We start from the raw sequence: 24,949 nt of genomic DNA on the forward strand, positions 1-24,949 counted from the left end.
TTATAAATTATTTTATAATTTATGATTATAATAATTAATATTAAAATATTTTATTAAAAACAAAACTGACTCAAAGAAATAGAGAACCACAGTAGTTGGGGATTAAGGGAATGGAGTCAGTGGTTAAATATTGTTCCACAAAGAAAACTCTAGGGCTACATGGTTCTTATAAAACATCAAAAGAGAAAGCAATTCCAGTCTTCCAAAAACAATTGCAAAGAATTTTTAAAAATAAGAAATATTCTGGAACGAATTGTATGACTATAGCATAATTTTGGTATAAAATTCCAATGAGGACAGCATAAGAAAATAAAAACTATAGGCCAATATAAACTAATTATTAGCAATCCAACAATGCTCCAAAGGTTGATATTTCACAAGCAAGTTGTATTTCTCCTAGGAATGCAAGGTTGGCATCATATTAGAAAATCAATTAAGCAGTTCACCACATTCATAAGTTAAAGGAGAAAAATCATATGATCAACTCTATAGATGCTGGGAAAGCATTTGAGAAAATTCAGCATCCAGTCATAGTGAAAACTATTAACAAAGTAAAAATATAAGGGAACTTGCATAAACTTATAAGGGCGTTCACAAAAAGTTTGAAAGCAAAGATAATACTTAGTGGAGACACACTGAAAATTTTCGTTTGTGATCAGGAATCAGACAAAAGCAGCTGCCATCACTCATATTGAAGAGCATCCCTGATATCCTACCAACACAGTAAAAAAAGAAAAAAAGTAAAAGGTATAAGAATGGCAATGGAAAAGACAGAATTATTATTTTCAGATTATATGTTGTATATATGGAACACCCAAAGACTTTACAGATAAAATATCACAGTTATTTAGGGAGCTTGTAGAAATTGGTAGATAGAAACTCAATATATAAAAGGCAGTTGTTTTTCAACACATCAGCAGCAGTTAGATAATGTATTCAGAAACAAATACCATTTACATAACAACAATAACCAAATACCTAGGAATTTTTAAAGAGATATATGAAATCTTGGGAAGAAAAAAATTGCAAATATTTGGAAAATTATTAAAAATCTAAATAAATAGAGAATCACAGGTAGGAAATCTCAATGTTACAAAGATGTCAGTTCTCAAATGGATTTTTGGATTCAGTGCAATTCCAGTCAAAACCCCAACAGGTTTTTTTGTGTTGTTTTACTTTGGGAAATTTATAACTTTTGTTTATGTGAATTTATATGGAAGAGCACATTATATATGCTGAAATTTATATAGAAGAGTAAATGCCTAAGAATACCCAAGTCATTCTTTTTTGTTTGTTTGTTTTTTTAACATCTTTATTGGAGTATAATTGCTTTACAATGGTGTATTATTTTCTGCTTTATAACAAATTGAATCAGCTATACATATGCATATACCCCATATCTCCTCCCTTTTGCGTCTCCCTCCCACCCTCCCTATCCCACCCGTCTAAGTGGTAACAAAGCATCGAGCTGATCTCCCTGTGCTATGCAGCTGCTTCCCACTAGCTATCTATTTTACACTTGGTAGTATATATAAGTCCATGCCACTGTCTCACTTCGTCTCAGCTTACCCTTCCCCCTCCCTATGTCCTCAAGTCCATTCTCAACGTCTGCGTCTTTATTCCTGTCCTGCCCCTAGGTTCTTCATAACCTTTTTTTTTAGATTCCATATATATGTGTTAGCATACGGTATTTGTTTTTCTCTTTCTGACTTACTTCACTCTGTATGACAGACTCTAGGTCCATCCACCTCACTACAAATAACTCAATTTCGTTTCTTTTTATGGCTGAGTAATATTCCATTGTATATATGTACCATATCTTCTTTATCCATTCATATGTCGATGGACACTTAGGTTGCTTCCATGTCCCAGTTACTGTAAATAGAGCTGCAATGAACACTGTGGTACATGACTCTTTTTGAATTATAGTTTTCTCAGGGTATATGCCCAGGAGTGGGAATGCTGGGTTGAATGGTAGTTCTATTTTTAGTTTTTCAAGGAACCTCCATATTGTTCTCCATAGTGGCTATATCAATATACATTCCCACCAAGAGTGCAAGAGGGTTCCCTTTTCTCCACACCCTCTCCAGCATTTATTGTTCATAGATTTTTTGATGATGGCCATTCTGACTGGTGTGAGGTGATACCTCATTGTAGTTTTGATTTGCATTTCTCTAATGATTAGTGATGTTGAGCATCCTTTCATGTGTTTGTTGGCAATCGGTATATCTTCTTCAGAGAAATGTCTATTTAGGTCTTCTGCCCATTTTTGGATTGGGTTGTTTGTTTTTTGATATTAAGCTGCATGAGCTGTTTGTAAATTTTGGAGATTAATCCTTTGTCAGTTGCTTCATTTGCAAATATTTTCTCCCATTCTGAGGGTTGTCTTTTCATCTTGTTTATGGTTTCCTTTGCTGTGCAAAATTACATTTCATTAGGTCCCATTTGTTTATTTTTATTTTTATTTCCATTTCTCTAGGAGGTGGGTCAAAAAGGATCTTGCTCTGATTTACATCATAGAGTGTTCCGCCTATGTTTTCCTCTAAGAGTTTTATGGTGTCTGGGCTTACATTTAGGTCTTTAATCCATTTTGAGTTTATTTTTGTGTATGGTGTTAGGGAGTGTTCTAATTTCATTCTTTTACATGTAGCTGTCCAGTTGTCCCAGCACCACTTATTGAAGAGGCTGTCTTTTCTCCATTGTATATTCTTGCCTCCTTTATCAAAAATAAGGTGACCATTTGTGCGTGGGTTTAACTCTGGGCTTTCTATCCTGTTCCATTGATCTTTATTTCTATATTTGTGCCAGTACCATACTGTCTTGATTACTGTAGCTTTGTAGTATAGTCTGAAGTCAGGGAGCCTGATTCCTCCAGCTCTGCTTTCTTTCTCAAGATTGCTTTGGCTATTCAGGGTCTTTTGTGTTTCCATACAAATTGTGATATTTTTTTCTCTAGTTCTGTGAAAAATGCCATTGGTAGTTTGATTGGGATTGCACTGAATCTGTAGATTGCTTTGGGTAGTGTAGTCATTTTCACAATGTTGATTCTTCCAATCCAAGAACATGGTATATCTCCATCTGTTTGTATCATCTTTAATTTCTTTCATCAGTGTCTTACAGTTTTCTGCATACAGGTCTTTTATCTCCTTAGGTAGGTTTATTCCTAGGTATTCTATTCTTTTTGTTGCAGTGGTAAATGGGAGCATTTCCTTAATCTCTCTTTCAGATTTTTCATCATCAGTGTATAGGAATGCAAGGGATTTCTGTGCATTAATTTTGTATCCTGCTACTTTACCAAATTCACTGATTAGCTCTAGTAGTTTCTGGTAGCATCTTTAGGATTCTCTGTGTAAAGCATCATGTCATCTGCAAACAGTGACAGCTTTACTTCTTCTCTTCTGATTTGGATTCCTTTTATTTCTTTTTCTTCTTTGATTGCTGTGGCTAAAACTTCCAAAACTATGTTGAATAACAGTGGTGAGAGTGGGCAACCTTGTCTTGTTCCTGATCTTAGTGGAAATGGTTGCAGTTTTTCACCATTGAGAATGATGTTGGCTATGGGTTTGTCATATATGGCCTTTATTATGTTGAGCTAAGTTCCCTCTATGCCTACTTTCTGGAGGGTTTTTATCATAAATGGGTGTTGAATTTTGTCAAAAGCTTTTTCTGCATCTATTGACATGATTATATGGTTTTTCTCCTTCAATTTGTTAGTATGGTGTATCACATTGATTGATTTGCGTATATTGAAGAATCCTTGCATTCCTGGGATAAACCCCACTTGATCATGGTGTACGATCCTTTAATGTGCTATTGGATTCTATTTGCTAGTATTTTGTTGAGGATTTTTGCATCTATGTTCATTAGTGATATTGGCCTGTAGTTTGCTTTTTTTGTGACATCTTTGTCTGGTTTTGGAATCAGGGTGATGGTGGCCTCGTAGAATGAGTTTGGGAGTGTTCCTCCCTCTGCTACATTTTGGAAGAGTTTGAGAAGGATGGGTGTTAGCTCTTCTCTAAATGTTTGATAGAATTTGCCTGTGAAGCCATCTGCTCCTGGGATTTGGTTTGTTGGAAGATTTTTAATCACAGTCTCAATTTCAGTGCTTGTGATTGGTCTGTTTATATTTTCTATTTCTTCCTGGTTTAGTCTTGGAAGGTTGTGCTTTTCTAAGAATTTGTCCATTTGTTCCAGGTTTTCCATTTTATTGGCATATAGTTGCTTGTAGTAATCTCTCATGATCCTTTGTATTTTTGCAGTGTCAGTTGTTACTTCTCCTTTTTGATTTCTGATTCCATTGATTTGAGTCTTCTCCCTTTTTTTCTTGATGAGTCTAGCTAATGGTTTATCAATTTAGTTTATCTTCTCAAAGAACCAGCTTTTAGTTTTATTGATCTTTGCTATTGTTTCCTTCATTTCTTTTTCATTTATTTCTGATCTTTATGATTTCTTTCCTTCTGCTAACTTTGGGGTTTTTTGTTCTTCTTTCTCTAATTGCTTTAGGTGTAAGGTTAGATTGTTTATTTGAGATTTTTCTTGTTTTTTGAGGTAGGATTGTATTGCTGTGAACTTCCCTCTTAGAACTGCTTTTGCTGCATCCCATAGGTTTTGGGTCATCGTGCTTTCATTGTCATTTGTTTCTAGGTATTTTTAAATTTCTTCTTTGATTTCTTCAGTGATCTCTTGGTTATTAAGTAGTGTATTGTTTAGCCTCCATGTGTTTGTATTTTTTACAGATTTTTTTCCTTTAATTGACATCTAGTCTCATAGCATTGTGGTCAGAAAAGACACCTGATATGATTTCAATTTTCTTAAATTTACCAAGGCTTGATTTATGACCCAAGATATTATCTATCCTGGAGAATGTTCCATGAGCAGTTGAGAAGAAAGTGTATTCTGTTGTTTTTGGATGGAATGTCCTATAAATATCAATTAAGTCCATCTTGTTTAATGTATCATTTAAAGCTTGTGTTTCCTTATTTATTTTCATTTTGGATGATCTGTCCATTGGTGAAAGTGGGGTGTTAAAGTCCCCTACTATGACTGTGTTACTGTGGATTTCCCCTTTTATGTCTGTTAGCATTTGCCTTTTGTATTGAGGTGCTCCTATATTGGGTGCATAAATATTTACACTTGTTATATCTTCTTCTTGGATTGATCCTTTGATCATTATGTAGTGTCCTTCTTTGTCTCTTGTAATAGTCTTTACTTTAAAGTCTGTCTTGTTTGATATGAGAATTGCTACTCCAGCTTTCTTTTGATTTCCATTTGCATGGAATATCTTTTTCCATCCCCTCACTTTCAGTCTGTTTGTGTCCCTAAGTCTGAAGTGGGTCTCTTGTAGACAGCATATATATGGGTCTTGTTTTTGTATCCATTCAGCCAGTCTGTGTCTTTTGGTGGGAGAATTTAGTCCATTTGTATTTAAGGTAGTTATCGACATGTGTGTTCCTATTACCATTTTCTTAATTGTTTTGGGTTTATTATTGTAGATCTTTTCCTTCTCTTGTGTTTCCTGCCTAGAGAAGTTCCTTTAGCATTTGTTGTAAAGCTGGTTTGGTGGTGCTGAATTCTCTTAGCTTTTCCTTGTCTGTAAAGGTTTTAATTTCCCTGTCAAATCTGAATGAGATCCTTGCTGGGTAGAGTAGTCTTGGTTGTAGGTTTTTCCCTTTCATCACTTTAAATATGTCCTGTCACTCCCTTCTGGCTTGCAGAGTTTCTGCTGAAAGATCAGCTATTAACCTTATGGGGATTCCCTTGTATGTTATTTGTTGTTTTTCCCTTGCTGCTTTTAATATTTTTTCTTTGTATGTAATTTTTGATAGTTTGATTAATATGTGTCTTGGCATGTTTCTCCTTGGATTTATCCTGTATGGGACTCTCTGTGCTTCCTGGACTTGATTAACTATTTCCTTTCCTATATTGGGGAAGTTTTCACCTATAATCTCTTCAAATATTTTCTCAGTCCCTTTCTTTCTCTCTTCTTCTTCTGGGACCCCTATAATTCGAATGTTGGTGCGTTTAATGTTGTCCCAGAGGTCTCTGAGACTGTCCTCAATTCTTTTCATTCTTTTTTCTTTATTCTGCTCTGCAGTAGTTATTTCCACTATTTTATCTTCCAGGTCACTTATCCGTTCTTCTGCCTCAGTCATTCTGCTATTGATTCCTTCTAGAGAATTTTTAATTTAATTTATTGTGTTGTTCATCATTGTTTGTTTGCTCTTTATTTCTTCTCGGTCCTTGTTAAATGTTTCTTGTATTTTCTGCATTCTGTTTCCAAGATTTTGGATCATCTTTACTATCAGTACTCTGAATTCTTTTTCAGGTAGACTGCCTATTTCCTATTCATTTGTTTGGTCTGATAGGTTTTTACCTTGCGCCTTCATCTGCTGTTTGTTTCTCTGTCTTCTCATTTTGCTTAACTTACTGTGTTTGGGTTCTCCTTTTCGCAGGCTGCAGGTTCCTAGTTCCCGTTGTTTTTGCTGTCTGCCCCCATTAGGTAAGGTTGGTTCAGTGGGTTGTGTAGGCTTCCTGGTGGAGGAGACTGGTTCCTGTGTTCTGGTGGATGAGGCTGGATTTTGTCTTTCTGCTGGGCAGGACTGCATCTGATGGTGTGTTTTGGGGTGTCTGTGACCTTATTATGATTTTAGGCAGCTTCTCTGCTAATGGGTGTGGTTGTGCTCCTGTCTTGCTAGTTGTTTGGCATGGCGTGTCCAGCACTGTAGCTTGCTGGTCATTGAGTGGAGCTGGGTCTTAGTGTTGAGATGGAGATCTCTGGGAGCGCTTTCACCACTTGATATTATGTGGAGCCAGGAGGTCTCTGGTGGACCAATGTCCTGAACTCGGCTCTCCCACCTCAGAGGCATAGGCCTGACACCCGGCTGGAGCACAAAGACCCTGTCAGCCACACGGCTCAGAAGAAAAGGGAGAAAAAAAGAAAGAAAGCAAGAAAGCAAGCAAGCAAGCAAGAACGAAAGAAAGGAAGGAAGGAAGAAAGAAAATAAAATAAAGTTATTAAAATAAAAAATAATTATTAAAAATAAAAAAATTAAAAAGTAATAAAAATAGAAAAATGGACAGACAGAACCCTAGGACAAATGGTAAAAGCAAAGCTATACAGAGAAAATCACACAAAGAAGCATACACATACACACTCATGGAAAGAGAAAAAGGAAAAAAATATATAATTTCTCCCAAAGTCCATCACCTTTATTTTGGGATGATTCATTGTCTATTCAGGTATTCCACAGACGCAGGGTACATCAAGTTGATTGTGGAGATTTAATCGCTGCTCCTGAGGCTGCTGGGAGAGATTTCCCTTTCTCTTCTTTGTTCGCACAGCTGCTGGGGTTCAGCTTTGGATTTGGCCCCGCCTCTGCGTGTAGGTTGCCTGAGGGCATCTCTTCTTTGCTTAGACAGGACGGGGTTAAAGGAGCAGCTGCTTTGGGGGCTCTGGCTCACTCAGGCCGGGGGGAGGGAGGGGTACAGATGCGGGGCGAGCCTGCGGCGGCAGAGGCGTCGTGACGTTGCACCAGCCCGAGGCACGCCATGCGTTCTCCCGGGGAAGTTGTCCCTGGATCACGGGAGCCCGGCACTGGCGAGCTGCACAGGCTCCCGGGAGGGGCGGTGTGGAGAGTGACCTGTGCTCGCACACAGGCTTCTTGGTGGCGGCAGCAGCAGCCTTTAGCATCTCATGCCTGTCTGTGGAGCTCATTTAGGCGGTGCTCTGAATCCCCTCTCCTCGCACACCCTGAAACAATGGTCTCTTGCCTCTTCGGCAGGTCCAGACCTTTTCCTGGACACCCTCCCGGCTAGCCGTGGCGCACTAGCCCCTTCAGGCTGTGTTCACGCCGCCAACCCCAGTCCTCTCCCTGCGACGACCGCAGCCCGAGCCTCAGCTCCCAGCCCCGCCCGCCCCGGCGGGGAAGCAGACAAGCCTCTCGGGCTGGTGAGTGCTGCTCGGCGCCGAGCCTCCGTGCGGGAATCTCGCCGCTTTGCCCTCCGCACCCCTGTGGCTGCGCTCTCCTCCGCGGCTCCGAAGCTTCCCCCCTCTGCCACCCGCAGTCTCCGCCCGCGAAGGGGCTTCCTAGTGCGTGGAAACCTTTCCTCCTTCACAGCTCCCTCCCACTGGTGCAGGTCCCGTCCCTATTCTTTTGTCTCTGTTTTTCCTTTTTTCTTTTGCCCTACCCAGGTACATGGGGAGTTTATTGCCTTTTGGGAGGTCTGACGTCTTCTGCCAGTGTTCAGTAGGTGTTCTGTAGGAGTTGTTCCACATGTAGATGTATTTCTCATGTATTTGTGGGGAGGAAGGTGATCTCCACGTCTTACTCCTCTGCCATCTTGAAGGTCTCCAGCCAAGTCATTCTTGATAGAAAGAACAGAATCGAAGGATGTGTCCTTCTAGGTATCAAGATTTATTATAAAGCTGTAAGTTATCAAGATAGTGTGGTTTTAGGTCAGGGATAAATAGATAGGCCAGTGGATAAAATAGAGAACTCAGAAATAATCCATGCACACAAAGTAGGCTTTGGGAAACAATGGAGAAAGGATAACTCTACAAATGGTGCTTGGGCTATTTGTTACCAAATGAAAAGAAAAAGTGTATTCCAATCTCATACAAAAATCAATCCTAGTAGATTAAAGACTTAAATATAAAACTTGAAATTTTAAAACTTTGGGGAGAAGTGCTTTATGAACTTGAGGTAAGAAAGGATTTTTAAAAACACACACAGGCAGATGCCACTCATTATTGATTGATAAATCAACTATATTAAAATTAAGAATGTGTATTCCTTACAAAAACAGTAGAGTAAAAAACATCACAAATTGGGAGAAGATATTTTCAACATATGTAATCATAAAGATTAGAGTCCAGAATATAAAAGAATTCTACGAATCAATAAGAATGACAATTTATCAGAAAAATTGAGCAAAAGACATAAACAGATGGCACAGAAGAAGAAACAAAAATGACTCATAAATCCATGTAAAGATACTTAACCTTAATAGTAATCTAGACAACTTAAACAAGAAATACGATATACTGTTTCACACTCAACAGATTGGCAAAAATAAAAAAAGATTTACAAAACCAGGTTTGGTCAAGGAAGCCAAGCAATGTCAACTCTCATGCATGAGGTTCAGAGAACAAATGGATACAATCACTTTGGGAAACTGTTAGCATTACTTTGTAAAGTTGAACATCCCCTGTGACCCAGCAAATTCACTCCTGGATATATACCTTGGGAAGGAAAAATGTGCGTGGTAGCACTGTTGATAACAACAGTAAAAGAAACATGATGCAGTTCAAATGTCCTTCTATAATAGAATAGTAAATAAATTGTGGGTTATTCCTATAATGGAGTACTATAGTTGGCCCTCCATATCCTTGGCTTCTACATTTGCAGATACAATCAATCACCAATTGAAAATATTTTGGGGAAAAAAAAATTCCAGAAAGGTCCAAAAGGCAACACTTGAATTTGCTGTGGACTGGCGATCATTTACACAACATTTACATTGTATTCACAACTATTTACCTAGCATTTACATTGTATTGGGTATTATAAGTAATCTAGATGTGATTTAAAGTATGCGGAAGGACGTGTGTAGGCTTTATGCAAATACTGTGCCATTTTATATAAGGGACTTGAGCATCTGTGGATTTTGGTATCTGAGGGGGGTCCTGGAACCAATCCCCCAAGGATATCAAGGACGACTGTATACAAAAGTAAAAATGAATGAACTAGAGCTACACACGTTAGCATGGATGAATCTCAAAAATGATGGTGTTGAGTGAAAAAAGCAAATCAGTAAATACATACAGTGTGATCCATTTTATATACAATTTGAACAAAGGAAAGGGAAGTCATTTATTGTTTGAGGTTACATATATAGGTGGTAAAATTAAAAGGAGAAAATATGAATGATTTAAAAGATAATGATTACCTTGAGGAGGGTTACGTGCATAGATTTGATTGGGGAGAGTCATACAGGGAGGTTTCAAGGTATGTATTGGTAATATTCTATTTTGTGACCTATGTGGTTGGTACGTGGGTGTTCAGCTTATTATGATTGTTTATCTTTATACACTCTCTTGTATATATATAACCTACTTCACAACAAAAATTTTAATTAAACATTTGCAATTCTGCAAAGTGAACATTTGGACATTTTCTTCCATTATTTACAAACATGTGTCTCAAAGCCTTTTAATAAATTAGAAATCACATTCATAAGTAAAAATTACATTGACACTAGAAAACCCAATTAATTTGCTGCTATGTGCCTGATGATTATAGAATTCTGGCTAAGTATCGAAAATTTTCAAGAATAATGAAGCTTATTCTGTACTTTGCTCTTACTAAGATATCCCTACATAATAATTACTTAAAGCCTCATCTTTAAAAAATATGCTTTATAATATACATAATATATTAGTAAACTAGTACCGATATCTAACTTGTACATAAGCATAAATATTATATTGGAGCATGCTCAGAAAATTTCTTACTGAGTGGGCAATCAAAACATTTGAAGACCACTGCTCAAGAAACCGTTTGGCAGCCCCTCTGTAACCAAGGGTGCCTAAGAGTCACCTGAGCACATGTTTAAAATGCTGTCTCCTGGACATACCCCCAGGATTCTGTTAAGTTAGTATGGAGAGGGCCCCGGAACATGCATTTTAAATACACACTCCAGGCTGTTCTGATATAAGTAGTTCCCCTGCCGCAATTTTGCTCTAAGTTTAGACAACTATCAAGCCACATCTTTAGAGAGCTGTGTCCCCAGACTGTGCAGAATGGCTTTGACTGAATTGAACTTTGGCATGATGCCACTGAGGGGCTCTGGCAGAAGGAAATGGCCTTTTAAAATTCATGCCAGCAACTGGGATGAAGCTATAATTGATGATATAATGTATGGAGAGGGCAGATCATAAAGCCCGGCACAGAGCGCATACTCAATAAGTGGTCACTTCTTATGTTATAATTCTGTCTTATGTGTTAATTCTCCTTATGAGAGCACTTAGGAGCAAGTTCTTTCTGCTCTAAGTATAGGGAATAATTATGCTATTCTTTATAATACAGCAATTTGATGGTCTCCTTCTTAGTTCAATTTATTTTGATACTGGGATTAAATGGCTGTCATGGTGACAAAAGATACCTCCCACGAATATGTAGATCCCAACAGAAGTCTAGTACTTGGACTTACTAAATGATTATACCTATTTACTTATCCTAAGTAGTCTGTTTTTATACTATAGACACTCCATCGAGTGACTTTGCATTGTTTCCTACGCAGCTTAGAACCAAATTAGTGGCTCTTCCTTAGCATCTATGTAGAATTTCATGACATGAAAAAAAACGTATAATTTTTTATGCTATTTTATGTTCTTACCCCTTTTTCTCACCTACTTCTAAATAATGCATTTGGGGGTTATTTCTATATTCCTGTATTGCCTTAAAGAGTTGTTGGAGTAGAGCCAGAGGAAGGGAAAGAAGAAGGTGTGAGTGAGTAGGAACATGGATGAGAAGAGGAAGAAAAGTGAGCAGCTAGAAGGGACCAAAGCGTCAAGGTCAGTTCAAGCTCATTCATGCCCTGGGGCAATAATCAGAATTAGGGTTCAAGTAGCCAGTTCATATTCCATGGGTATTTCTCTTTCTCTTTCATGGATATTTACCCACTAGTTCTATATTTATCCACTAGTTCTATATATATCCACTAGTTCTATAATACTAACAAATTAATAAGCTCTTTTATAGAGAATTACCTGTTATTTTTGCTTATAGACTGGTCTCCATTGCATCGTATAAGGCAGTGGTCCCCAACCTTTTAGGCACCAGGGACCGGTTTCGTGGAAGACAATTTTTCCACGGACAGAGGGATGGGGGGGTAGGGGGGATGTTTCAGGCGGTAATGAGAGCGACGAGGAGCGATGGGTAGCAGCAGATGAAGCTTTGCTCGCTCTCCTGCCGCTCACCTCCCGCTGTGCGGCCGGGTTCCTAACAGGCTGTGGACCCGTACTGGTCCGTGGCCCGGGGGATGGGGACACCTGGTAAGGTTTGAGATGCATCTTTTTAATTAATTGGGGGAAATTTCCAAGTGTTCAATTTGGAGGATGATAGAGGAGCAGTCCTTCTTCAATTTCTCTTGGATTCTTAGAAAATTTATTTTAATCTTTAAATTTTCATTGGTTGAATTTTCACAGGCTAATGGGATTGTTATCAGTCTAACTAACCTCAGTAGGACTTTGTGAGGATCACTATTTTGAAGAGAAGTTTCTATTTTTAAGTGCTAGTTAAGAGCAATTTTTCATCTTATATTTCTACCTGCTGATAACATTTAGGAAAAATATCCAAGTGCAATAATAATGGGTCTGAAATGAGTATGTTTACATAATTTTTAATAAATGAAAACTGCTCATTTTCTTTTCATTAATGCTTCGCTGTTTTTAATAACTTTTAATGTCTCATACCTTTTTGGAAAGCCTGCATGCTCGATAATTTTCCCCTTTAGACAGTACTTCAGCATTCAGAAACACCAGCAAGCTTTTTGGAGAACATTCCAATAAGAGGTATCTATATGAATGCTTTTACAGTAAGTGGGCTAGTATTCTTAAGAGGTTAATAACTTTGCTGATTTGGTCCCTCTGCAGGTTAAAATTAATTGGGAAAAAGAAGCCACTCAAACACTTTACAGTACAGACAAAGGGTATTAGGGAATAGTAAACAAATAAAACAGGTTTTAAAGTAATTCATGGTATACTCTCTCACTGACACTGAAAAGCAGTGTTTTACTACGAGAAGAAATTTATTCTTATACCTTTTTAATGATTTGTAATGTCAATAAGGAAAGAGAAATAGTAAAAGGCAGTTAAATTGGCATTCTTAGAAACATGGTCCTCTGCTAACTTCTCTTCCATGCAGTACAACGACAAAGATGGCATTGAGATAATGAAGATTGAAAAAAAAAAAAGCCTGCTGTATACTTATTATATACAGAGCCCCATGCTAAGTGGCTTAGATTTGTCATTTCACTAAGTACTTCGAAAAAGCATAGAGAATAAGTAGTATTATTCCTATTTTATAGATTTGGTAGGTTCTCAGAAAGATTAAATAACTTGCCTGATATCTTCTTACACTCAACACGATTGGCCACTCTATCCTGCTTGAAATACTCTCTTTCCTTGGTATCAGTCACACTTCCTCTTGAGTTTTGCTTGGCTTTTCCTGGCTATTCCTCAGTTTCCTTTGGTCACTCCTCCCTCTCTTCCTAACCTCTAAATTTTGATCCTGCAGATTCTCAGGCCCCCTGAAAGTGGGGCCCCTTCTCTCTCTCTCTAATTCTGTCCTCTGCTTAAATGCCATCTAAATGTATAGGATTCCTATATATGGCTTATCACCACCCCAGACTAGTCTGACAAGCTCCTGTCATATATCTTCCTGCCTACTTGACACCTCTGCTTGGATCTCTTACAGACATTGCATGCTCAACATGTACCAAACTGAACAGTTGATTTCCTCCCTGACACTATTTCTCACTCTTTTTCTATCTCAGTAAATGACATCATCATCCATCCTGCTGTACAAATCAGAAACAGTTTTGATTTCTATCTTTGCCCTATCTTCAAATCCCATGTATCACTTAGTCTCATAGCTTCTTCCTTCAAAATATAGCTCGAAGTCATCTATTTCTTCCTAAGTCCCTGGGCTTTTGCCAACCACCCAGCCTTGTACAAGTCACTTGTTTTTCCTGCTTCCTCTCTACAAATCCATTCTCCATATAGCGTTTAGAGTTATTTTTTAATGTAAATTGGTAGGAATAAATAGGCAGAGCACAGAGGGTTTTCAGGGCAATGAAAGTATTCTGTATGATACTCTAATGGTGGGTACATGTCATCATACTTTTGCCAAAACCCATAGAGCGTACATCACCAAGAGTGAACCCTAGTGTAAACTATGGGCTCTGGGTGATGATGTGTCAATGCAGGTTCATTGATTGTAACAAATGCACGGCTCGGTGTAAGATGTTGATGGTGGGGGAAGCTATGCATGTGTGTGGGCAGGGGATAGTTGGGAAATCTGTGTAGCTTCTGCTCAATTTTGCTGTGAACCAAAAACTGCCCTAAAAAATAAAGTATTTCTTAAAAAGTAAATTAGATGATACCACTCTCCTACTAACAATCTTCTAGTGGCTTACAATTGCCCTTGACATAGAATTCAGATTTTTTATGGCTGAAAAGGCCCCTGCCTACCTCTCCAGCCATAGCATGTGGCAACCCACACCAGCTGTCCTTTTCCCTGCAAATGCCATTCTCAAGACTCAGGGCCTTGCCCTTGCTCTGGCCCCTGTCTGAACCTCCTCCTTCATGCTTGCTTGGTTCCTTCTTTTCCCTTAAATCTCAGCTGAAATGATACCGCTCAGAAGGCCTACTTGACCACTGTATCTAAATGAATTTTCTACCCCCATTTCCCCCCATAGCATCCTATTTGCTTTTCTCATAGGACTTTTCTCCTTTGGAAATTACATCTTTATCAGTTTTCATTTACTGCTGTAGACCAATACCTGGTACAAGGGAAGCAATCAATAAATATTTGAAAAATGAATGAATGAATGAATGAAATGTACCTGGCTAGTAAGTGGTGAAACTAGGACTCAAACCCAGAATCTGTCTGACTCCAGAATCTGTGCTCTGAACTCTTATGCTAGGAGTAAAATCAATTCGTGTTCAGTGGAATTTTAGAGTAAAATTAATTTTAGCATAAAAAATCTAAAATTCTTTTAAAATGTGATAATCCACATGATAACCCTCCAAGGACAGCAGAGTACTTGACTGACCTCTCTCTTAGTGATGCTGGATAACATAAAGTATCCAGCAGTATACAGTATGACAGTATGGATAACCTGTCATATTTGGCATTTTATTTGCTAAGATGCCCAGACAAGATCCCTTGCAATAATTCTTTCAACTTTGTCAAATATTCTGGGAAATCAAATAAAATGACTTCGGGCAAGTTAACTTCTTTAGACCAGCATCTATAAAATAGGAAAATAATGATTTCATAGGATTATTTAGGAGGAATAAAGGAAATAGATGAAAAGTCCTCACCACAGGGTTGGAATACGGTAAGTAAATAATAACTGTGGTTCTTTAAAAAAAGTCTTAATTCTTCGGTTGATTTAAAAACTCTAATCTTCAGGGTTAACTAAACAGGACTCCTTTTTAAACTATTTCTCAATTCTGACGTGATTTGGATGAGCTGGATTGACATGCCAAGTCATCAAAGACTAATGATAGCTGGAAAAAATAAGCAGGAGAGTTGCCTCTTCAGGGGGACCCGAGAAATCCACAGGAAGCTTCTAAATCTCGACGAACTGACTTCTAAATTTCCATTGAGTTTACACTTTATTGCAAAGGACAGCTACAGTCCTGATTTGAAGTCAGTGCCATTCTTGGAATTTGTGTCTGGTTCATGAGCTTACTTTTCCGACAAAGCTTTGAGGAATATACAAGAAAAAGGGAGCAACATATATGTTTTTCCAAATTAGTTTTAAAGAGAAGTTTGATTCCGTTCATTGATTCTGCCTAAAACAACAACAAAGTAAAACAAACACACACTAATATTTAGGGATAGGAATTTTTCTTTTCTTTCCTTTTTTTTTTTTTTTTTGCCTCAGGGGACTTTGCTTTCCAGTATTTGCCAAGTGCTCTATTTCACATGGTGTAATGAGAGTCTTGGGTCCCATTTTTTTTTTTTTTTTTGAGATCAGTTTGAGAGGACCATATTTCTTTCATAAGAAAAAATCTCAGAGTTTCTTTTCTGTCTCTCAGGTTTTGGATGTTATCGTGACAAAACTAGACAAGCTGGCAGAGGGAACCATGGAAATTTTTGAGAATCTGAAAACATAACAAATGGAGTTGAATGGATTTTGAACAATAGATTCCTCATCTAACTCAGGAGAAATTAAATAGAACTTTTGCTAAATATTTAACATTTTAGAGAAGAAAAACTCAGAGCTAAATACTTCAAATTTTAAGACTCATCATAATGAGAGTCTTTTCTTACAACTCATCCTGGGGTCTTACATTTACACACACACACACACACACGCACACACACACACACCTGTAGAAGTAAGTGGAACCTTAGCTGTCCTTGATGACTGGGACTTAGGCAAAAGAGAATGGCCAAGGAAACAGTTTTACAACATCCTAGGGGGAAATTGTTGGTATTTCTTATGTATCTTATGAACTGGACTTAATGTTTATTTACTTGTTGTGCAATGTAATCAGTTTAGTGTTGTTTTAAAATATGCATTTGTTCAGAAGGTAATTGTATCAAGACACTTTGTTCTTTCCTTTATATGGCTTAGTGTCTACAAGGAATATTTTATTAAATTCAAACTTTCTTCCTCAGGGTAATCCAGTCTTTACATTTCATTTCTGGGATCTGGATTCCATTAGATTTTCACTCACTGAATTAAATCTGAGGGAGTCACGGTTCTCCTTCTTAGAGTATTTCCAAACATCTCAGAAAGAGAATTAAGATAATTTTCTCCTGCCTTTTAACGAAATCTGCTTAGGAGTTTTAGCAAGAGAGAACTTTCCTTTTCTTGTCATTTTTGGAAGGGGAAGTTAGTTACCTTTGATGGCATCTGGTCAACCTGGCTCTCTCGAGGTCCCATGAGAAGTAAGGGCCAACCCCTATCCGTCTGCGTTCTCTCTACTGTCCTCAGCTGCACTTTCTTACGTGTTGGAGTGAAATCTTCTTGTCCTACCTTCACAAAACTGAAAGGTTATGCCACTCTCATTTTTCCAACCTATGAACATTTACATTCTTCTGGTGAGAAGGAAAAACCCAGAATAGGATTGGGATAAATAATGTAGGAATTTGTGAAAATGCTTGCATTTTCAGTTGTTGATAAAAATAAAGCTGCCATAGAAGCATGCATTGTCAGTGATCACTTCATGTTTTGGAAGTGGCATTTAAAGAACCCACTTCTAAGATTAGACTAAAAGATGAGGCATTGTGTTGTTTCTGTAATATTCAAGCACCTCAGAATGACACTTTCTGGTAGAAGACTTAGAAATACACCCATACATTCCACAACATTTTATTATGGAAAATTTCAACCACCATCCAATTTTAAGTTCTATAGTTTCAAGCTGCCAACACAGTATGGAAAACTCGAAGGCAGAGGAAATATAAAGAGTTCATACTGCTGTAGCTGTGAGGTCTCCTGGCTTCTAGGAGTCACGGGTGCCTCTTTGGGGGTCTACCCAGGAAAGTTGACTTTTGATGAATTTGTGTTTCTAGAGTATAATACCTGGGAACACAACAAAGTCCTCATTTGTTGTGACTGTCGTAAACTGCTCTTCCTAAAATTAAAAGTATTTAGAGTTGTGTGTGGAGATGTGTTTCCCTAGGATTTACGCAACCTGTGCTTTCAGGGCAATTTGCCTAAATAGTGTGCATTTAAACTGATTGCAGTCATTCGCTAAATTGTTCACTATGGTCCAAGGTGGTGGTGGGTTTTTAAGATAAATGTGGTAAGATTTCTCTCCCTCTGTTGACCTAGTTCTTGATTTCCACTTAAAGTTAACTAGTGAAAGTAATTGTTTATGAAAAGGGCCAAAAGGGCAAAAGTACAACTAATAAATGTTAACACATGGGAGATGTGAATACAATCTACAGGGGCCAAGCATCTCTAGATGCTGCTAATCTGGAATTAATATTTAGAATATTTCCACTCCTGTCTTGGAGGTTCAAAGTAAGCATTTAGAATCTGTGGCTTTTTTAGAGAAAAAAAAAAGTGTTCTGTGCTATCCACAGTTCTCACTTTATGCCTTTAATATTCTGCTACAACACCTAGACACTTTCACATTTTATGTTCATTTATCATTCATCATTTTCCCTTGTCGAATTAGTTTGCCAAATTGCTTTCTGATCAGGACTCTTCAAAAGAGCAGAATTCCTCTTTTGCAGGGATGCAGATATTTCTTAACAGCGTTCTGCAGTCGTGAATTCAGAGACTCATGGAGAACATCATTGAATATACACTTGTAACTCCTTGATTTGAATGATCCACGTAGATATTTAAACTACATTCAAGGACTAGGACGGCTGGTTGCATTGAGAATGTTTGTGGCAGGTAAGAGGAAAGTACAGGAGCCACGCATTTTTGTCTTTGATTAACATATAATTAATAGCATATTTCTATGTGAATAGAGTGTTTAAATCAGAAAAATTTTGTGAGTTCTAGATAGAGCCAATGCAAAGATTTTCAAGACCTAAAGAACAATAAGTAAATATGTTATCCTTTTCAGTAAAATCATATATTTTTGCCCAACTAAAAATAGGGTAATATCAGTGGATTATTGTACCCTAAACTATTCCCCAAAGAAATTCAGGAGTTAGTGGGGGAAATCAAGAATGGTATGTCATGGTTTGTTTGTTCTTAAAAGGCACAAAAGGCTGAAAAGACTGCTATCATTCTCATATGTCTCATAAGCAGCTGGAAATTACTCAATAAACCTATAAGCACAAGCACACATATATGAGTGGGTTTGCATTTTTCCTTAGCTAGTACTTTAAACCATTATAACTTCAACCTAAAGCTTTCCCTCTGATTTCTCTGTCAAAATGCAGCATGATTTAGGATTGAATAATAGTAAATACGGGTAGGAAAGCATTTGTTATGAAAGATGCTCCATGAGCATAAGGTATTGTTATTTCATCTGATGAGAGAATGTCTAAGTTTCAAAACTATTTCATCATCAATATTTTATGCTAATGAATGAAACAGCAGCTAAGCCAGAGGCCACATGCAAACAAACACACTGCAAAATGTACAATGAACATTCCTCCTCCATTTGTTTCCGTAGCAAATAGGATTTGATTACCGAGTTATTCATGGAACGATGGGTCTTTGTGTTTTATTTCTGTCTATAGACAGAGATCTGTCCCTCTGCCACGGAGATGTTGTCTTATATGAGAGTCATATTTCAGCAAACATAATTAAACCATCACAAACAGAGTCTTCCATTAGTCAGACCAGAGTTACGGTTGTTGTGCTTTAGATTCATAAGAAAGTATTTCACGTTCTGCTGGGGGAAAAGAAAGACCGCTAAATATTTCATGGCTTTTCTTGATCACATTGTTTATTTCTCAGCATTTTAAAGAGATACTTAATTTTTCTCGACAGCTATTTTTGTCAACACGTTAGAGAGATAGATATTAAGGGCAAAATTTGCATGGGATACCAAGAGCTGGTATTTTCCTGGAATGATGCTTACTGGGTGCATAAGAATAAATCTCACACTGTTCTCCAGAAATGTCCTTGGCATTTGATGTGTTCTCTAAAGCTATATTCTGGTAATGTTCCACATCTAAGGTTTCGAGGAGGGGGAGAAATCATATTTTGATTGGTGTCGTTCAATATACGTTTGGGTTTCATGCAAAAATAAAACGCGGACACTAGAGGGTGCTGTTTGATTTTCTTTTTCACTGAGTTGTGCTGCAGATTCCCGTGAATCAGGGCCCTGAAAAATGCCATCGTGTTCTCCTAACCAGGACCAAATCGCACTGCTATACAGGATGCAGAAATCCCCTGAGTTCAAGGAGAGAGGCTGGAAGGTTCAAAATGGGGTAGATGCTAAATTAATTCAGAATTAGTAAAGAAGTAATTATTACTTTAAACGTGTATGATTGTCATTTTTTGATAATTACTTAATTTCCTTGGTTGAAAGAAGTTTTATTAGATTTCAAGCTCTCACTAAATGTCAAATGGTTCTAAAAATAGCTAGAATATTAGACAATGTGAAACAATTCGTGCTTTCAAGTTTTGGCACTAGGATTTTGAGCAGAGTGCATACTTACTACTGGTTAAGAAACTAATTATAGAATTCTCAATTGTCAGAAATGCCAGACCCCGAGATGTTGTTTCTTTTGATATCAGAGAAATACCAAGTTAATAAGATTCCCAATTAACTTCCTTTTTCACCTTCACTAAACATGTGCTTCCCCCTCACCCCAGCCCCCCAGCCCCCCACCCCACTTCCTTGAAGCAAATCTTTTTGAGTGGCAGGAGAAGGCAGTGTTCTGGAGTTCTCTAAATATATGATATCATATGGTTTATGTTTGTATCATGTCATTTTCTAACCTAAGAATATTTTTTAAAAAGCTTAAAGTTCTTGTTTTATAGAGAGGAAAGTTAAGGTATTGTGATCGCAAATGATTTATTTCAAGCCGAGAATTAAATTAGTAGAAGGGTCAGGATCATCTCCCAGTTCTTCTGCCTTGCAGACAGTCAGCTAAGGGGCCTGTTTGTTTTTAGTTCTGTAGATGTGTTTCTCTTTAATACAGATAGGCATGACTGGCTCAGAGACTACTTGGCAGCCATCACCACAGATTTCCAGTTCTTCTCCCTCCCAGTTTCATGGGAAGTTCACAATTCCCCCTCTCTGAAAGTTAGTTCCAGCCATGTACCTTGCTTTGGCCAGTGAAATGGGAACAGAAGTGTGTGTGTCCCTTCTGTGGTGTGACCCCTTGCTGAGGTGAGCCCCAGAGCCTCGTGTTGAGCTGGCAGCATCGAAAGATAATGAAGTGTCAAGAAATAACAAGCGCTGGTGAGGACTTGGGGAAAAGGGAATCCCTCATTGGTGGGAATGTAAATGGGTGCAGCCACTGTGGAGAACAGTATGGAGGTTCCTCTATAAATTAAAAACAGAACTACCATACAATCCAGCAATTCCACTTCTGGGCATTTATCCAAAGGAGATGAAAACACTAACTCGAAAAGATACCTGCACCCCCGTGTTCACAGCAGCATTATTTACAATAGCCAAGATATGGAAACAACCTAAGTATCCATCTATGGGTGAATGAATAAAGAAGATGTGGTCTATATATACAATGGAATATTATTGAGCCATAAAAAAGGAAGAAATTCTGCCGTTTGCAATAACATGGATGGACCTTGAGGGCATTATGCTAAATGAAATAAGTCAGACAGAGAAAGACAAACATACTATTATCTTACTTATAGGGGGGAATCTAAAAACAAAACAAAACAAAAAACATAGAACAGATTGGTGGTTGCTAGAGGCATGGTAAAATGGGTGAAGAGGGTCAAAAGATACAAACTTCCAGTTATAAAATAGATACATCCTCGGGATGTAATGTACAGCATGGTGAGTATAGCTAATAATACCGTATTGCATATTTGAAAGCTGCTAAAAGAGTAGATCTTAAAAGTTCTCATCACAGGAGAAAAAATTGTAACTGTGTATGGTGATGGATGTTAACTAGACTTTTGCGATGATCATTTCCTAGTGTGTGTATATATATATCGAATCATTATGTCATACACCTGAAACTGATGTAATGCTATACGTCAATTGTATCTCAATAATAACGTGATTCTGACACAGGAACAGACAAATAAGCCAATGGAAGAGAATCAAGAGCTCACAAACAGAACCCCAGAGGTTGAAACTTGATATATGATAAAGGTGGTACTGAAGTCCCATGGGGAAAGGATAAATTGTTCAATAAATTCTGTTGAGAGAAAAAAAGATAATAAAGTCTCATCAACCTCCCTCCCAGGATGGAAGTAAGGATCAGAGCCCCCTAATGTGAGAAAGAGAGAAATCTTTGTTGTTTAAGGCACTGAGATTCTGGGGTGTTCTAATATGGCTCCACACCTAGCTTATCCTGATGACAAAGATGTCAACCAAGTGAGAAAACCAAAGGCCAAGAATTAAAGTGTGGCAAGAAAGGATTTAATTAAAAAATCTAAAAAACAATTATAGTGTTTAATTTAGAAATTTCTAGTGACTTTGATATGAAAATCATTAAAGAGACGTTATTAAATATGAAAACATTTCCTCCTTGTATGTCTTCAGTTAAAATTCATCTGAGGAAATCAAATAAAAAAAATAAATGAGATGTTATTGTGTTCAACTCAGAATCTGATTGTGAAAACCTAAACCTTAGACTATGGAAATGAGAATGGAGCTCTGAATCTGCTGATCTTGAAGTGGGGGAAAGTCTGGAGTTGAGGATTTTCACGTGAAAAAAACCATGTGCATAACATCAATTTCCATCCTGGTGAGGAAGAGATACTGTGTCTCTCCTAGAACAGATGGTTTGATTCCTTAATCCATCTCAATGTTCAGCATTTTCCCAAAAGATCCTAAGATGTCTAAGTTGAAGCAGATGCATATTTTTCTCCATCAATACCGGTTGTCCTCGTGGCCACATAGCATCTATGACTGCCAGGCTAGAGCTTGTGGACCCTCCCCGGGGCTGGGAGAGCAAAGCCGCTCAGCGCAGACTCAGTCTATACCCCGCTTCTTCAGCCCAGTGACAGTGTGATGCCGGGCCTTTTATACGTAAGACAACAGGAATCGTACCCACAACCCACGGTCAAGGACGCTAGGATTTCTGCTCAGCGTTTCCCAGAGTTCCCAGAAAAAGAAAAAAAATGCCATCAGCTTAAATCCAAAACAACTTCAAAATAAACTTGAAGTGGCGTTTACTTTGTTTTTAACCTTAAAAACAGAGGCACCCCAGGGATATATTTACCAGGCCCTCTATTATGTAGTTAATTATAGTAAATGTGGGTTTGTTGTGCCACATACAGAAGAGGACGCTGCCTGCTTCTCTTCCACATGGCACCTCACTAAACGCCCTGCTAATGCTCTGTCAGGACAAATAGCCGCATAACAAAACACATTAAAGCGCTGGCCAGCAGGGCCTACCTGCTCCAATTGCTGCTGCTGTCTCTTTTTTTTTTTTTTTTTAAATCAGAGGATGCTATTTAGTGTGCAAAGCTTAACATCGATAAGTATGATTCCAGCCATGGAGTAATGAGAATAATTGAACACAAAGTTTATTTAAGCATAAAACACGTTAAAAATGATTTGGTTGATTTGTGAGAGAGAAGAGTTTGGGTCTGAAGAGACAGATGGGGTGTTGGGGTCCCCAGGTCTGCAAACAATACGTGCGGGGGCCACGTGGCCCGGCAGGGCTGGAGGACACAGGGGCAGGTGTGGGGAGGGGAGTAACACAGGCGCGTCGAGGTCAGATGCTTCCAAACACCGGAGAGATTCCTTAGAGGGAGTCAAACCTTCCAATCACCGCTTCTCAGTATTCGATATCGTTCCAACAGGCCCTTTCTCTATAAAAACTATGATACAGAAACAGCACTGGTGGGATAGATTTCTCTGGTCAGATTTCCGACAGACTTGTCTAACCAGAATTTTTTCCTTTACCGGTTTTTCATGCGAACCAACGTTTCTAGTGACAACTATTTGGAAATTTTAAGCAAGATATATGTTTTCCACAACTGGCTTTTAGAAGCCCAGTTGCATACCTTGAAAGAGGAACATGACATTTCCCTCTTTTCTGGAACCCTGACCGTTTGGGGCAGGTGGCATCACTTTGAGACAGTGGGCAATCTCAAATAGGTTTTGACTTAAGGGCACACACCTTTTATCCTACAGGGAGTTGAAGTAAGTAAATGACAGTACTTTATATAGCAACCTTGAGTTAATTATGAGGTCGTGCCTGATGTATAGACAAAATGCCATAATGAAATCTGGGTCATGATGAGAAGCAGCGTCCAAACTTGAAGTTCAATGGAAGAATTAGAGGCTGTGAACAGAGAGAGACATAGTAAGTCCTATGAAAAAAATATACCTGTTTGACGTGGATCAGACATCTTTCTGGTATTCCAGTAAAGGAACCTACTTTCTTCATTGCCAAGAACCCACTTTCTCCAAATGGCCTGGACTCAGGTAGCAAGGAAGCGAAATTAACCCAACCTTTAGGAGAGTCCTGCTAACTTAGAGGGTACCAGGGACACCTGGCAGCTAAGGCTATTGCAGGAAACCTTGTTTCTTGGATCACACACCCCAGTCCCAGCTCAACCCAGGTAGACTTGGGGCCAGATCTAAGGCCAATATTTGGTACTTAAATGGCTGGGTAACTTCCTTCTTTAAATATCACCTTCATCTATACAAGCAGCTCATGCAGCTCAATATCAAAAAAACAAACAACCCAATCCAAAAATGGGCAGAAGACCTAAATAGACATTTCTCCAAAGAAGATATACAGATTGCCAACAAACACATGAAAGGATGCTCAACATCATTAATCATTAGAGAAATGCAAACCAAAACCACAGTGAGGTATCACCTCACACCAGTCAGAATGGCCATCATCAAAAAATCTACAAGCAATAAATGCTGAAGAGAGTATGGAGAAAAGGGAACCCTCTTGCACTGCTGGTGGGAATGTAAATTGATACAGCCACTATGGAGAACAGTATGGAGGTTCCTTAAAAAGCTAAAAATAGAACTACCATACAACCCAGCATTCCCACTCCTGGGCATATACCCTGAGAAAACCATAATTCAAAAAGAGTCATGTACCACAATGTTAATTGCAGCTCTATTTACAATAGCCAGGACGTGGAAGCAACCTAAGTGTCCATCGACAGATGAATGGATAAAGAAGATGTGGCACATATATACAATGGAATATTACTCAGCCATAAAAAGAAACGAAATTGAGTTATTTGTAGTGAGATGGATGGACCTAGAGTCCGTCCTACAGAGTGAAGTATGTCAGAAAGAGAAAAACAAATACCGTATGCTAACACATATATATGGAATCTAAAAACAAAAAAATGGTCCTGATGAACCTAGGGGCAGGACAGGAATAAAGACACAGCTGTAGAGAATGGACTTGAGGACACGGGGAGGGGGAAGGGTAAGCTGGGACAAAGTGAGAGAGTGGCATGGACATATATACGCTACCAAATGTAAAATAGATGGCTAGTGGGAAGCAGCTGCATAGCACAGGGACATCAGCTCAGTGCTTTGTGACCACCTAGAGCTGTGGGAGGGTGGGAGGGAGACGCAAGAGGGAGGGCATATGGG

General features: G+C 38.4%; 1 protein-coding gene and 1 long non-coding RNA gene across 6 annotated transcripts in view; one reads left to right on the top strand and one right to left on the bottom strand.

Annotated features, from left to right (window-relative positions):
* The window catches only part of LOC309637022, a 98,336-nt gene that overhangs the window by 70,948 nt on the left and 2,439 nt on the right, over positions 1–24,949 (top strand). Inside the window, exon 4 of one of the 5 annotated variants that reach the window (XR_014250369.1) lies at positions 17,988–18,153. The exons of the other annotated variants lie outside the window; for them this stretch is intronic. This is a non-coding gene — a long non-coding RNA (uncharacterized lncRNA). The remainder of the gene's footprint in view (positions 1–17,987; positions 18,154–24,949) is intronic. 5 annotated transcript variants of the gene reach the window in all.
* The window catches only part of LOC309637014 (alpha-tectorin), a 74,485-nt gene continuing 72,349 nt past the window's right edge, over positions 22,814–24,949 (bottom strand). The window contains exon 23 of the mRNA XM_082410944.1: positions 22,814–23,660. Within this exon, the coding sequence (XP_082267070.1) occupies positions 23,560–23,660 (101 nt within the window). The 3' untranslated portion in view covers positions 22,814–23,559. The remainder of the gene's footprint in view (positions 23,661–24,949) is intronic.

Source organism: Balaenoptera physalus, assembly GCF_965194825.1.
Source record: "Balaenoptera physalus genome assembly, chromosome: 10".
NCBI lineage: Eukaryota > Metazoa > Chordata > Mammalia > Artiodactyla > Balaenopteridae > Balaenoptera > Balaenoptera physalus.